The sequence below is a fragment of the Monodon monoceros genome, unplaced genomic scaffold, assembly GCF_005190385.1.
Source record: "Monodon monoceros isolate NGI ecotype Baffin Bay Population unplaced genomic scaffold, NGI_Narwhal_1 Super_Scaffold_2, whole genome shotgun sequence".
Classification (NCBI taxonomy): domain Eukaryota; kingdom Metazoa; phylum Chordata; class Mammalia; order Artiodactyla; family Monodontidae; genus Monodon; species Monodon monoceros.
This window is the reverse complement of record NW_021703776.1, coordinates 96,804,391-96,820,594: the sequence shown is the minus strand read 5'-3', so window position 1 is coordinate 96,820,594 and position 16,204 is coordinate 96,804,391. Positions and strand designations below refer to the sequence as shown.

Below are 16,204 nucleotides of genomic sequence, written 5' to 3'. Positions count from 1 at the left end.
GCAAGTGTGGCCACCTGGAGTTTCCTACCCGCCTTCCTCAAAGCATCTAAGATAAGTACAACTCCAGTACTTCTCCCAGAGCTGCTATCTCATGAGAAGGCAGGACAGTCTCCATTACTGGTTATTTCTCTCCTGTGGAAGTTCAGGATACCTTCTTCTCTCTCACATGGCTTAAGTCAGCTTGATTTAAAGAATTATACAAAGGAAAAAATAGTCCTTTTGGACAATGAATTAACCAAGCTTGTTCCATTCACCTTGCTCCAGGTACTGTAGGAACTTTCAGAAGAATCAATGTGGCCCAACAAAATTCAGGTTTTATTCATTCAGGAAGTCTATATCTATGTCACTGAAACCACAAGGGAGCCTTAATATGCCAGCATTTTCTGAGTTTCTGAGTACGAATATGCTTTTCATTGAATATTTATGTTCTCTAAGTGGGGCAGACTCATCAACAGATGGCCATACGGTGGAAAACACACATAGTGTTTTCTAGATCTCTGAATTCCATTGCAGGAATATGTATGGAAGGAATTTCTCTTTCCACAGCCAAATCCTTAGAGGTGTTTCTTTTTTTTTTGCGGTACGCCGGCCTCTCACTGCTGTGGCCTCTCCCGTTGCGGAGCATAGGCTCCGGACGTGCAGGCTCAGCGGCCATGGCTCACTGGCCCAACCGCTCCGCGGCACATGGGATTCTCCCGGACCGGGGCACGAACCCGCGTCCCCTGCATCGGCAGGTGGACCCCCAACCACTGCGCCACCAGGGAAGCCCATAGAGGTGTTTCTTTATCCAGTCTAATTGGATGGCTTCACTTGCCCCTATCCAGCACAGAGAACGTTGATCACATGACTTGGCAAGCAAGACGTGTTTAATTGATGTCTCAACAGGCTTGGATAATGGAAAAGAGTATTATTAGGACATTTTGATGTCTGCTCATAACAATGACAGCAATTTTGTAGGTGTCAACACGTCTGGCACTTAGTGCTGGCATCTGTGATGGCAAGAAAGGTCTTTCGGGCTTCCCTGGTGGTGCAGTGGTTGAGAGTCCCCCTGCCAATGCAGGGGACACGGGTTCGTGCCCGGTCTGGGAAGATCCCACGTGCCGCGGAGTGGCTGGGCCCGTGAGCCATAGCCGCTGAGCCTGCGCGTCCGGAGCCTGTGCTCCGCAACGGGAGAGGCCACAACAGTAAGAGGCCCGCGTACCGCACAAAAAAAAAAAAAAAAAAAAGAAAGGTCTTTCAAGAGTAGTGTTGGCATATTTTGCATATTGGAGCCACCATGGCAGCTCTGGGACAAACTTACCTGGTGAGACAAAGGAGCTACAAGCCATTAGATCTTTTCCTTGCTATACTTGAAAATAAGACCACGGTTTTTAAGGCAAATTCATATACATTTAGAGTATTTCACTTTTACCTGACTAAAAGATTTTCAAATAAAACATTTTACTAGAATTTGGAAGCAGTCAGATATGAGAACACCCAAAATGTCAACCAGCAAAATTTTCTTGGAAACTGCTGCACTTTCCATAGGAAACTTTTGCTTTTAACAGAATTAGCTGTTTACAACAAATATAATAGAAGAACATTATTTGCGTGGATGGACATTTTCACTCCAGATTCCAACAATCTGAACTATACTCTTCTCAACACTTTTGCCAGGAGGGAGTAGAAAGGAGGAAGAAAAGCAGAATGCAACAATAATAAGAAAAGAAATGGAGAGAGCTCTTCGTTCACCACCATTTTGTAAAGATAGAAACAGGAACCAATAATGCATTCTTCAGTTTTTCATCATGTGAGTGTTAAAAAAAAAATGATTGGGACTGATATATATATACACTACTATGTACAAAATAGATAACTAATGAGAACCTACTGTATAACACTGGGAACTCTACACAGTGCTCTGTGGTGACCTAAATGAGAAGGAAACCTAAAAAAGAGTGGATGTATGTATATGTATGACTGATTCACTTTGCTGTACAGCAAGAAACTAACACAACACTGTAAAGCAACTATACTTCAATAAAAACTAATAAAAAAAACATCACAAGATTTATTATTGAGTAGTTTTTTCACAAAGAGCTTGACAAACAAAGCCAGGTGTCTTGAAATTTAAGGAGTATAAATTTGACATGGCTGGGTCACAGCTGGAGGAGTTCCTGAAGGAAGAAAGCTTCTCATTCTTTAGATTTAGGTTAACAATCACAAAGTAACCTTAAAATTAGTTTTGTCTTCATCAGTTGTTGCCTAACATTATATTACATCCTAAACAGTTGAGGCAAACTTTAGTAACGCAAAAACATTTCTGTCACTTTCAGTAAAAGAAACGTTGACCGTTGAAGTGATGCCACGTAACCCAATGGTTCTTCATAAATGTTCTCCAAACATTGTTCAGTAGTCTTATAAGTTCTCCTTAGTTCACAGATCATTGTAAGCCAATAGTCTGTTAGGCAGACTTTAAAGTCATTTATGGATTGACTTGGCGAGGGAAACTCAACTCTTTTTGTCCAAAGAATAAAAGTAAATGTGTTTCACGGTAAAAATGAGTGATGAAGAATCAAGTCTGAAGCCATACTTCGGAACCGAGGTACCGAGAGGTCACTGTCCTCTGGCCACATCTCAGCCCACCTACTGGACTCCACATCCTGCTGCTCCTTTGCTGGGAAGTCTCTTCAAAGTGTTACATTTGTAACTGTAGCTATCATCTCTGGAGAACCACCTGTGTTGATTATACCTGTGCTAGACATTTTACACATTATCTGTACCCTTCACAACAATACTGATAGGAGATACTATTATTCTCATTTTATTAATAATGAAACAGGGCAATGATATTCTGGTAAACCAGTTTTACAAAAAAAAAAAAAAAGAGTTTGTATTTGTAGGGTTTGTCAAGTTCCATGGGGTAAATTCTCCCACTGTACCAGGTTCAAGGTACCAAGCTTTAACAACCGGCTCACAAAGTTCCTGAATACTTAACGATCCTGGCTGCAGCACACCACTCAAACAGGGTGGTGCTAATCTGGGAGATTTAGCAACTTCCCCAGGATCCTATGACATGTAAAAATCTAAGTGAGTATTCCCCTTGAGGTTTGAGGACTCCAAAGCTGGGTCTCCTCACTAGCATGCTTCTCCACACTCCATGTTTATTTCTGCCTTGGACTCTGCCAGTCCCAATCTTTATTCCCCCCAAAACAAGGAATTTAGCCAGGGTTCAGTTCCTCCTTGAACCCTTCCTGACCATCTTGGTTTCATTGTTCTCTCTCTCCTATTACATATACATACTAGCCTTTACACCAGTTTGGTACATAAACATCTACTAATATATTAATGTTTCCTGAATATTTGTCTGCTTCCTTTTCTAACTACCTCATCTACTTCATAAGGAAATGGGCTCTTGTCTGTATTTCTGCATCCACATAGTGTGCTGCATACAAAATAGACATAATATTACTGAATGAATTGAAACTGTCTATGAGTTAGAGATACTCCTATACACCAAGCTTGTAAAGCTGAAGACTTGCAACAGGAACACAGTGACTAATGTCAATATGAAAGCAAAAAAAGTTTGATTTGGGAAATGTCAGATGGATCAAAGGAGAGGCACATAGTGCTTTTAACTTTAATTCTCCTTTCTTGTGTTTTGAGTGGATATAAACATCTCAGAAGTTTCCTTCCTTATCTTTCAATTAAACAGCCCTCCCTCCCTCAGACTTCTTCCCCCTAATGGAACTTGGCAAAGGTGCAGAGGTGGGTGTTTTCTATCCCTCTTTCTCCTCACTCTGAACCTTGAATGAGAGAGTCACAGGGGAGCTCAGTGAATAATGTCAACTCCTTAAGACCTGGCTCTGGCATTTCATCACCTCTGAGAAGTTCACAGGTTCACAGCTCCTCTGTTGGTAGAGCAGTCTGCTTTTCAATATGCATTTGCAGATCAACTTTTTGCAAAGGCTCTTTATTCAAAGAGAAAGATATACTTTTGAAACTATTGAAAGAGTTTGTAAAACTGAAATAAAATCCTTTCTTTCTATGTTTAATCTTAGCCATCTTTCCAAAGCAAGGCATGAAAGAGGGGATTAATTTGAAATTTGGGGTGCCTTAGAAATGTAAAGGTGCTTGGGCTGTGTTTCTCCAAATGACCTGCACTATTTTATTAATTAATTTATTTTTGCTGTGTTGGGTCTTCGTTTCTGTGCGAGGGCTTTCTCTAGTTGGTGGCAAGCGGGGGCCACTCTTCATCGCGGTACGTGGGCCTCTCACTATCGCGGCCTCTCTTGTTGCGGAGCACAGGCTCCAGACGCGCAGGCTCAGTAGTTGTGGCTCACGGGCCTAGTTGCCCCGCGGCATGTGGGATCTTCCCAGACGAGGGCTCGAACCCATGTCCCCTGCATTAGCAGGCAGATTCTCAACCACTGCACCACCAGAGAAGCCCCTGACCTGCACTGTTTCAATCCAATGTAATTTATTTGGTTGTAGCTGAAAGAGAGAATGGCCTCTAAATCCCCTTCCAACATTTCTACACAGATAACACTCCCCACTTCTCTCCACCTTACTTTATTTACAGAGGCCAGGTGAGAATGTGAGCAAAGGAGATGCTGGGATGATTGCTTCTTTTCCTAATAAGTGTGATTTCAGGAAGTGACAGCACTTGTCATTTTTCCTCTTTCCCCAAATGCTCCAACTCTGGTAAGAAAGTGAGCTTCTCGGCTAGAGAATACACACAACCAAGCATGAGCTTGCTAATATTGTAATTGCACATATTCTTCTGATAACTGCTTCCTCTACCCAGCACCATGCTAAAGCTGCAGCCTCCTCACCCTGATTTCTCTCTGCCAATCTGATCAGACAAAAAACAGAAACAAACAAGTAAATAATCTGATAATAACCTCTGAAAAGATGAAACGATTGCTTAAAACCATAAAGAATTTGTGATATAGCATTAAATAATTTCCCATATAATTACATTTGTAAATATTTTGTAAACATGAAAATTACCAACCTAGACTGTAAAAGGTAAGCACATGGTACAATTTACCCTCAGCTCACAATCCCAATGAACCAGGGATATGAAAATGAATTAAGATTATAAGGGTTTTTATTTTTAATGAAATTATGCACTTCTTTGGAGGAGGCTGTCCAACACTCTATTCTAGTATCCCTGCCTTGTTCCATTCTCATCTCCACACTCCACACCTGTCCTATATGCAGGACAGGATCAGCTCTCAACATAATGATGAATGAATAAATGATGGTGGGAATCAGAACCTTGGTGTCCCACGGCACCATAGTCACTCTTTAATGACAAGGACACATTGAGCATATGAAGTAGTTCGTGGTGTAGGAATGGAACGGGGGCATGAGAGGGAGGTAAAATTGGAAGAATTTGGCAATTGTTCACTTGATAACAAAGAGGCACAGTCTGGCTACTTAATGCCATGTCTAGATTAGAAACAGCAGATTCACCCTGTTCATATAAATCAGCCTGGGTAGCCATTATATTTGCTAATACAGCCTTTTATCTTTTCAATGGGTATTGGCTAAAGTATTTAGACACTCTCTGATCTTTTCTTTGAGAATCAACTCTATCAGTACTCATATCCTTAAGCTACTTATAAGCAGACAAAAATTTGGCTGGCTGTTTTTTAAGACTTCACAGTGCAATAAAAGTTACAACAAGATCTAGGATGCTTTCTATATTTACAAAGCACTTTAAGAGACAATATTTCATTGAATCTCCCAGAAGAAACTTAAGTTCAGAGAGGTTAAGTGATTGTCAAAGCACAAAGCCAGAGCAGCCCAGAGGGGGAAATAAAGGAGGCGAGGAGGAAGTGTATTAAACCCAGTGCTTCTCATTTAATTGCTGTTAGTGACCTGTAACTAAAAGCATGTAATGGGTGAGCTGACCTCGCCCTCCAGGGGTGTAGGTGGAATCCACACAAATGTGCTAAGAGGGCTGGAGGAATGGGAGAGGGTACAGCCCTACACTAGGCACGCTCAGCTGATGACAGAAAAAGGCTGGCCAGACAGCCTGAGGGCTTCACAGTAGGTCATCTGATTTCAAACCCTGAGTTCTTTTCCCTTTCCACAGTTCTGCTGTAGTAAGAACACACACATGATATTACATGATAAATCAAAGGATTATGTTCATCTTATTCAAATTTCATACCAAGTTTAAACAGTTTTTTATCATTCACTAGATGGTCAGTATTTAAACACATCTATATTTTATTTTTGTGTGTGTGTGTGTGTGTGTGTGTGTGTGTGTAAGTTCAAATCCTGTTAATATAACTTTTTTAACATCTTTATTGGAGTATAATTGCTTTACAATGGTGTGTTAGTTTCTGCTTTATAACAAAGTGAATAAACTATACGTATACTTATAACAAAGTGAATCAGCTATACGTACACATACATCCCCATATCCTCTACCTCTTATATTTATTTTAGAACAGCTCATACAATCAGCCAGCACAGGAGTTGACTGCACTATGTTATCTAAGATCTTTTGTTGCCGTTGCAACTTATTTTGCCACTATTACTATATAGTCTCACAAGTTACTTTAACGAATGGTGTCTTAACATGGCAATATTTTCCTCGAAGATTATTTGAAACGTGTGGGTTTGTGTGCCCATATATTGAATCTGTCCATATAATATCTTAAAACTCTACACCTCTTGTGATTGTTTGTGCTGTCATGTCTATCACTGTGCCCTCTGCTTTGAATTAATGCATCTTTTATTCTCTACCCTCCTTTTTCTGTTTTCTTTTTCTCCCTTTGGCTTTACTCTCTCTTCTTAGCTTTACAACCTTCATAAATTTGGATAAAGGACATTGATTTTTAAAAAGCCCTTGATGCTTCTTAGGTTATCTGTCATTTATTCACTCTTAGATTCAGTGCATATTCACTGAGCACATATTATATGCTGGGTGGGCTCTGGGAATAAAATGGTGGACAGAACCTGGCACTATCTCCTCTCAGATATTATAGCCCAGTGGAAAAGACAGATATTATTAAAGAATCACAAATGATAAATGCAAAGTCACAGCCATCACCAAGGCTAAGAGGAAGATATATGTCTTGAAATAAGAGGATTTGACCTAATTACGGGTTCATGGAAAGCTTCCCTAAGGTGGTGACTACTGAGCTGAGATCTGAAGGATGACTAGGAACATACCAAGCAAAGCAGAGAGGATGTGCAAAAGTCCTGTGGTCGTGGCAGTGGGAGGGGAGAGTGAACAGTTCGAGGGTACCACACAAGTAGGGAAAACTGAAAGGAGGCCAGTGGGACTAGAGGGGAGACAGAGAGGAAGAGTATGGCTGAAAACCAGGTTAAAGACACAGCCATACCAAGTAGGACCTTGTAAGCCAATTGAACTTACAGCTGAAGGATGGATTCCAATTCCATAAGGCCATGATTCCACCCAATGACTGCCCCTTTTGTTTTTGTTTTTTTGGTAGCAATGGTCAAATTCCAAGTTGTCTTCATTGGTGTCTAAGTTTGTGGTAGTTCCAAATGGATGCGGGGGACCATATTTCCTTGTGCCAATAAATCTATGTTTTTATGCCCTAGGTTAGTGTGACTTTCAGCAGGTAGGAATAATTTCTTTTTAAAAAATTATGCTTTGAAGTAAGTTACTTATGGGTATAATGGATTATAAATAACATGGTATGAGCTATTGAAATCCACTTCACTTTTCATGTGTGCAGTAATAAGGTGCAGTATAATTTATGGTTTACAAATTTATAGACCTAGAGTCATAGCTCCAGACTACAGAATGTAGAATAGTTTCCTTTTAAGTTTCAGTTTTTCTTCTAAAACTGGCTGGTGAAAAATTTACTTTTGCATTTCTGTGGCAACATCAATCACTGTTTCTTCTTAGTATTTCAGAATTCAGAAATCACATAATTTTACAATTGGAAGAGATCTTCATAGGTCATCTAACTTACCTCCTCCTACTTCCTCTGGAAACAGTCATGTCTGTATATCTGGGCAAGGTGAAAGTCCCTCCTTTAATAAAAAGATATCTGGAAAACTGTTTTCTCTCCGAATGAAGGTCTGGCATCTAGTAATTCTTATAGAGTTCCACCCCAAAACATTGCTTATATTTGTCAACTATCCTCTGGTACTTGTGAAAATAGTGAAAGGGTTCATATTATTGAGGATACCCTGGGGATTTTTAGGGCAGTTCCATATAGGGGACTAATAGTATATGTAAGAATGACTGAGGTCAAAGATAGACCCCAGCAGCATGAGAAAAAAATATCTGCTAAGCCCTGAGATAAGGGATAGGTTTTTGAATTAATTTATGTAAACCAGAGCCATAATTATGAAGTGTAAAGAACACACGTGAAAAAAATGAGATGATAATTAGATCCTAAAAAGCATTTGAGGTATTGGAATGTGAGCTTGGAGATCTACTGAAAAGGGTCTATCTATCACCACTAAGAGAAAAATACATAGCTATAAACATGAAGTTTTGCTCAAAATAAAGACAAATTCTTACACTTTGGGGAGAATGAAGTAGGGATAAGTCAACGTAACAAAGCAAATAAACTATTTAACATGATCATTCTACCCTCTGTGTCTCTGTGTCATGATTTTATGTTTTGATATGCTAATAGTCAGTTCTTAGAAACTGATTGAGAATGGAATACCTGCATAAGGAAATTTTAAAGGTATGCAACTGCAAGAATGTAATGTATTTGCATTTTTTCACAAACTAGCCTCCTTAGTTTTTGAACAAGAAAAACTGTCTCTCCCTTTCCTGCAATCTGTGGCTTTTCTTGTAGGATTTCCTCACCCAAAGGATGACACCCTGTCTCCTCATGGGAGTGGTTTGTAAATGACAATTCTCTGAGCCCTGTAGAGAATTCACTTGAAAATTAATTCCTCCATGTATAAGCAACAAATAAACAAACAGATAGGTCTAGGACATACCCAGATCACTTTTAATGTTCTTCAATTCTTCTGGAAAAACAAAACCCTATGGAAACCAGTCATTCACTTCAAGCTCAAATCTGCCATGGAAACGACAGCAAACAATGAATGGCAGCATGAAATTAAGTGACAAATTGTGTGATATGGACAACTATTTGTATAGAAATTCAGAGCAAAGGGATGACTGTTCTGAATGGGATGAAGTGGCAATAATTTACTGAGTACTAACATATGCTAAAGCCCTTCTCAGTGTTCTCCACAAATCATCTCATTTAATCTCACAATGGCTTTATGAGGTGGTGCTGTTATTAATCTCATTTCACAAAGGAGAAAAATGAAGCTCAAACGGTTTTAGTGCCCACAATTACAAGTAAGTCGATCCAAGTTCAAACTCAGGCAGTGTGACCTGTCAAAGAAGGGCTTCGAGCCTCCATCTTGGACTACAACCCAGCCTGGACAATCACGCAAGGAATAGCTTTCGCATCCCGGCCAAGCCTGGACCAGGGAAGAAAATGTGTTAAACAGCTAGCAGCCTAATTGTAATGTTTGAAGCTCTCCTAAATATTTAGTTTTACTAAACTTCAGACTTTAGTTAGCTGTTCTTTACATTTTTAAACTAGTACTATTTTAAAATTACCATAGTTCCTTTACAAAAGGGACACTTGGTCTTTCACTGAGAATAATGAGGTAAAAATTTAATAATGCTAACAAAGGTCAAAACCACAGAACACAGAATAAGCAACTGGAAGTCTCAGCTCCTCGGAGTTCAGAACTGTAAGAGAGCTCAGGAGGCATTTAGTCGGCAGAGGAACTAAGGAAGTCCAAGAGAAGAGAATGACTTCCTGCAAAGGCACCCAGCATGGTGACCTCACAGGCAGCATCAGAAGCCCATGCAGTCACTGACTACGTAAAAATGCCAAATTGTTCATTCTGTATCAAACTGAATAGCATATATTATATAATTTTCACAGTATTATGTGCTGGGCCAGACCCTCCCAATTTTTAACTAATTCATGGGAGTAACTAAGAGATATATCAAGTCTTTTAGCTTATTTGGAAGCATGTGCCTTCTACAACCCACAAGATATATCTTTCACAACAACACTGTGTCCAATCAATCCTTTCTTGAATTCTGCACTATGGTCTTCTAACCTCTATGCACACACATGATTTTCAACATTTTGGCCTTATTTGGGGAAGACAATGAGCGATCAGGCTTTCATTGTTAAAATGAATGATTCTGTATTCATACACACAAAAATTAAATGAAGGAAGAGTAGAATAAGCAGCAGGGAAGAGATAATTTCCCTCTTTTACATTTATAACTTCCCACAAGAGCCAAATCTAACCACACTTAGGACATCTCTAATACTTGGAGTTGTTAACGCTTTAAAAAAAAAACAAACACTTAACTATTCAACTACTGGCATATATTTTAAATTGTTTTTAATTTAATATGTTTAAATGTCTTTTTTCTTTGCTGTGTATTCAATGAAAGAAGCAATTATTAAAAAAATTATTTGCTTTTACATTAAATATAAAAGTGGTCGCTGAGATAGGAAACACTTGTAACCACCACCAATTTCTTGTTCTTTCCTTTAGTTAGAATTTCCATTCTCAGAAACAAGATTGTGATAGTTAAAGGTGGTATTTATAACATATAAATTCTACTGGTGGAGTGAAGGCACTTTGTTTCATCTAAGTTACTTAGTCCAAGCATTATGTACCATACAATGAATGTCATATGATGAAAGTTAATATTTTGATGTGATTGGAAGGGTACAATTTTAGTCATAACTCCTTAATTCTAATTAATTTCAATATCAATCACTTTGGTTCTTTATTCATTAAAATATTTTTTTACATATCTATATACAAATACTGTAGAGATGAATCTACTAAGTGTCTGTTTTAACTCTTTTATATCACCCTATTAATGTTAGTTTTTCTAGTTCTTTTTGTCTCTTGGTGTTTTAAAATATCCACCTAAACAAATTAATAAGTGCAATAAAATAAATTACAAATTTTTTTTCTTAGTTGAGGTCTTACAATATATGCTGAACTCAATGTCTTATTGTACATTACTACAAATAATGATATGAAAAGTCTCAGAGAACGGTATTACATTTTTACTGTCCCCAGAACTCTAATAATATTTTGCTTGTTATTATTTTCTAAAAGTGAAATGAAGAGAAAGCACTCTGTATACTTAGAGGATTTAGATACTAGATTTTCATACGGAGAGAAGACTGAAGAAGACTGAATCTCTTTCCTCCTTCCTTCTTACACACACACACACACACACACACACACACACACACATTCATGCTACATAACAGATGACCTTCTTCTTTCAACTATATATTTTATGGCAAATCTGTCTTCAAAAGTGCTATGCATTATCGGAAAATTAACATTACAATTATAAAGTTAATATTCATTTTTAATAATCTTTGAATTATAAAAATATAATTTTTATTTAACTTTTCAGGAAAAAGCTATTATGTAAAACAAGGCACATCTGTGTTCTAAAAAACATTTTTGCATGCTACTTTTTATTTTTTAATATTTAAAAAAAATTGCCTTCTTGCATTTTTATTTTACATATACAACTTCAATGGACTTTCTTACATTTTCCAGCTCATTTTTCTGATCTAAATAATGTGGCCAAATAGTTCTAAAAGAGCACTGAGACAACTATCATCCACAAACTAAATGTTCAAATTACACTCTGTCTGCCTCTCTGATGAATTGATAAATGAGTATCCAGTCAGAGACATCATACTAACACAATTTTCCAAACAATCTATCCAGACAGATGTGGCTTAGACACATAAAGGCACATCCGAGAGCAGCATTCCAATCTCAACTACATGTTTATGGAGCTTCGGAAACGTTGGTCCTTCTTTTTGAGTCATTAGGCTTGAGAGAATATATTTTGACAACTAGAATACTATTCTAGAAAAGCAACAGTGAAATCTGGGTTCTTCAGAATCAAGTGATTTACTATGTGGATTATTCAGGTTGCTAAGCTTTAAAGCATAGCTGAAGACCTAGGATTCTCATGCAATTACAAGTTTCAAGTGAGATAAATTGGCACTCACAGTTGTGGCAGGTGGCCCCACTGTATCCCGTCTCATCACAAGTGCATATGAAGCTGTCCCACGTTTGCGAGCACTTCCCACCATGCTCACAGTGATTGGGCACACATCTGTCAGAGAAAGAGACAAACAGAAATAAACCAACAAACAAATGAGATTTATGAGTGGCTAAATTCCAAGCTGTCTGGGCAATATATCATTCCAATGCCAGGTTGCCTTACCAAGGCAATTAATCCTTGTTAGTTTAAGCAGATTAATACGATTCATGATGGAAGGTGCCAAGTGCACAAAAGATGATGTATCACAGGCTTGGTGTTTCCCATTTTTGAGTAAACAGTAGAAATTAACAAACAGTTGAGAGATTCATTTGCACATCACAGATTCATTTTATTTTCCTTTTGCAAAAAAAACAAAGACACTAGCTAAATTTCCTCCTGGTGAGAAACAAAACATTAGCCATCTTGTTTCCTGTACTATCCTTTATCAAGGCCAATAGTACCAAGTCAGAAAGGGGTATTATGGCTGAGTTTGTTTTTTTTTTATAGCAATATGAGTTTCTGAAATAATGCCACAGCAATGAGAATATACTAGCCTCATAAGAAAAGATTTCTAAGTCTTCCTTACCCCTCCTCCCATGCCCCGCCGGCTAATGAAAGCCACCTTTATAAGGAGGCAGCAAGTATAATATGGGGGAAAAATGCAGGTTTTGTGTTCAAATCTTTGTCTTTTTATTTACTTAATAGCCAGTTATGATGATGTAATTTAACCTTTCTGATCCTCAATTTTCTCATTTTGTAAAATGGAGTAATTATACCTATCTGATAAGTATTGGGTTGGCCAAAAAGTTCATTTGTTTTTTCCTTAACATCTTATGGAAATGAACTTTCTGGACAATGCAATAGTTTTGAGATTAGGAGGTAATGTTCATAAAGTAGATAATTAATAGGCAAGAAATAGAGGGCCAATAAACAGGAGCTATGGACATCTGAACCACTGCTTGCAGGGCACTGTTTTATAGTCTGCCTGTATCCTAGCAATAGTGAAGCTGGAATTTGTTCTGGAAAACACCTGTTTCAACAGCACAAATTATTTTCTTCTTATGTATTAGCATTCACAAAATATTTCTAGCTTTGAATAGGAAACTCTCTAAAGTAGAAAAGTCTACCCAGATTAAAAAGGCAGAACCCATAATAGTGGGTCACAGGTTGCTTGACGGAGAGCCACACTTTGAACACCAATAATCGTGAAGCCCTGGTAGCGTCTTGCTGCAAAATAGAATAGGACTGGCCTCAGAGATAATATTCTCCATCCCCTGTTCCTGACTTACCATCAGCCATGCCTAAAACTACCATAGCAGGGCATAGCCCAGTTTGGCATGGAACTCTGTTTCTTATATAGGAATGCTGTTCCTCTACAACTCTTTGCAAACCTCTAGTCATGCAACAAACAATTACTGAGCACTGTGGGAAATAGAAGATGAACAAGAGTCTATTCACTGCCTTTCAAGAGCTTAAGCCTAGGAGGACAGGATTTTAAGAGAAGAAAATGAGAGGAAGAACATTATAAGGGGGGAAAATACAACATAAGAGAGCATGATACTGGATTTTCAGGAGGTGGGATGGAAAATTCACTCTACATTTAATAGGCAGTTCTACTCCATATGAATTTGGACTTGGTGTTATCCAGGCTACAAAGATGTTTCTTCTCCAAAGACTCTATAGCCTACGTGGAGGTGGGGGTGGGGGATAAGATTCATGCGAGATACAATACTAGGTAGAATCTGATCCGTCATCAGAGTGATATGAAACGTACAGAAATGCGGAGACCAGAGTAGTTATGGGTAGACTATAAACAAAGGGCTTAATCAAGCTTAGAGCATTTCGCTTGGGCCTTAAAAAGAGAAGTTCCATTTTTATAATTAAAATATTGAAAACTGTTCCCAGGAGAGCAAGCAAGAAAGCAAGAAGGAAGAGTTAGAACCATGATCAGTGGGTGGGTAGCCCAGGGTTGTTCAGGTCTATTGCCAGAGCCATTTCCCTCTACAGGTACCCAGGCATAGGCCTTATCAGAAGGCATTTATATCCAAGAGTCCTTTCCAGACCATGTGGGGAAGCAATGATACAGACACTCCAAAATTACATAAAGCTAAAAAACATCTTTGATACTTAATTTGGGATTTCAGTACTTGTATGCCTTTGTGTGGTATATTTACCTTCTAAGTTGTTGTGGGTTAACAGTAACTCAGCCTAATAGTGAAAGTAATTTACATCAGCTCATTATATCAATTAATTCAGGGGAAGTAGTACAGAGTCTCGAGGGGAAACCAGGGTGGAATCTAAATGTGCTCTAAATAATGCACAAATGAGAAAATCCATGTCAAAATGATAAAAAATATTGGTGTGTACTTACACACACATAAGCATTTAACAGTCAAGTGAGGTTAACTGAACATTTATAAAATTCAGTATTAAGTATTTCTTTAAAAGTGATCTTTTATTTAAATAAAATGTTAATATTTTATTTTAAATGTTTGTTTCTTAATATTTATCTTTTTAAATTGACATTATCCCTATGTTGATTACTGGCATTTTAATTCCTAATGGTGAGAAATGTTTTATTTCTAAATCAAATTGATTCAAATATAATTTCAAACCATAATACTTTATCACTATATTAAAAAAAAATGTTAGAACCAGTTACCAAGCAAAATAAGATCTGAATTAACCTAGCTTTCCCCTTCCTAATTATTTATTTCTTCTCTTGTGCTCCTATGGAACCATTTGTATCTGTCCAATATACCATCATCACATTGTTCAGTAACTATCTGAGCATCTGTCTCTTCTAAACTGAGACTCCACAGTGCGGGATTTTGATCTTTTGATTCTTAGCATGACAAGGCATATAGCCCACTCAGTAAATGCCTACTGACAGACTGAAGGAATGGATGAACACAACATTAGAAAGTTACACCAAGGAACTGAAGTAATTTCAGAGAAAATATTTTTTACTGTGAGAAATATAGATTATTTCTATGTACGATTTTAGTTTTAAATCCAGACTCTTGCTCTAGTGAACTAATTATTTTAGTAGGTCACAGGAAATGTATAATTTGTTTCATAGCATGTGCTAGCTTGAAAGTTTGATTCACATCAAAAAATTAATCAAAATGACTTTGCTGCCACGACTTGAGAACTACTTGACCAGGATCAGGAACATACAGGGGAGAAGTTGGCAGGTGTCAATTTGTTGTGATCAAAGGGCTCCGGAAGAAGTGATGCATTCAATTAACTCTGTTCTGAGGTAGCCCTGTTATTAGAGACTCTTTCAGCTGGAATCATCCTTTCCGTTGTGGCAATGGTTTCCAAAATGCTTTAGAACCGAAAAGCTGTATTTTGGAAATTCAAATATATAACAATTACTTAATATAAAATCTGTATGAACAGAGTGGCTGTCTGGATGGATGCAACAACTCTATCCAGGGTTATGGGATGACAGGTGCAGTTTTATTTTACCCAGAGTATCTCTTTTATCTCTATACTTGATTTTAATTGCAAAGCATTGAGAAAACTGGTATTCACAATTATAAGAAACTGAGAATTGTACCACATTTGTTTGTAGCAGCTCACTTTTTAGTCTATGGATACTAATTACTTAAACGGGGATAGTGGAAGAAATTTTATTTCAAATCTAAAAAATGTTAATCTGACAGCATAACTGAATGCACTGGTAGTCTTCAAAGCACTTTGAAGGTGCTGTATTTCTTTTTCTCTACAGTATTTAAAATTAAAATAGTATTATTTTTTTTTTTAATTTATTTTTTTGAAGTATAGTTGATTTACAAGGTTGTGTTAATTTCTGCTGTACAGCAATGTGATTCAGTTATACATATACTATATATACATTCTTATTTACATTCTTTTTCTTTATGGTTTATCACAGGATATTGAATATAGTTCCTTGTGGTATACAGCAGGACCTTGTTGTTTATCCATTCTATATATAATAGTTTGCGTCTGCTAACCCCAAACTCCCAATCCATCCCTCCCCCACCTTGCCTCCCCCTTGGCAACCACAAGTCTGTTCTCTATGTCTGTGAGTCTGTTTTTGTTTCTTAGACAGGTTGATTTGTGTCGTATTTTAGATTCCACATGTAAGTGATATCATAT

At 37.7% G+C, this 16,204-nt stretch overlaps 1 protein-coding gene across 1 annotated transcript in view; it reads right to left on the bottom strand.

The window, feature by feature from the left end:
• The window catches only part of CNTNAP2 (contactin associated protein like 2), a 2,079,227-nt gene that overhangs the window by 800,790 nt on the left and 1,262,233 nt on the right, over positions 1-16,204 (bottom strand). The window contains exon 12 of the mRNA XM_029233017.1: positions 12,042-12,148. Coding sequence (XP_029088850.1) covers positions 12,042-12,148 — 107 coding nt within the window. The remainder of the gene's footprint in view (positions 1-12,041; positions 12,149-16,204) is intronic.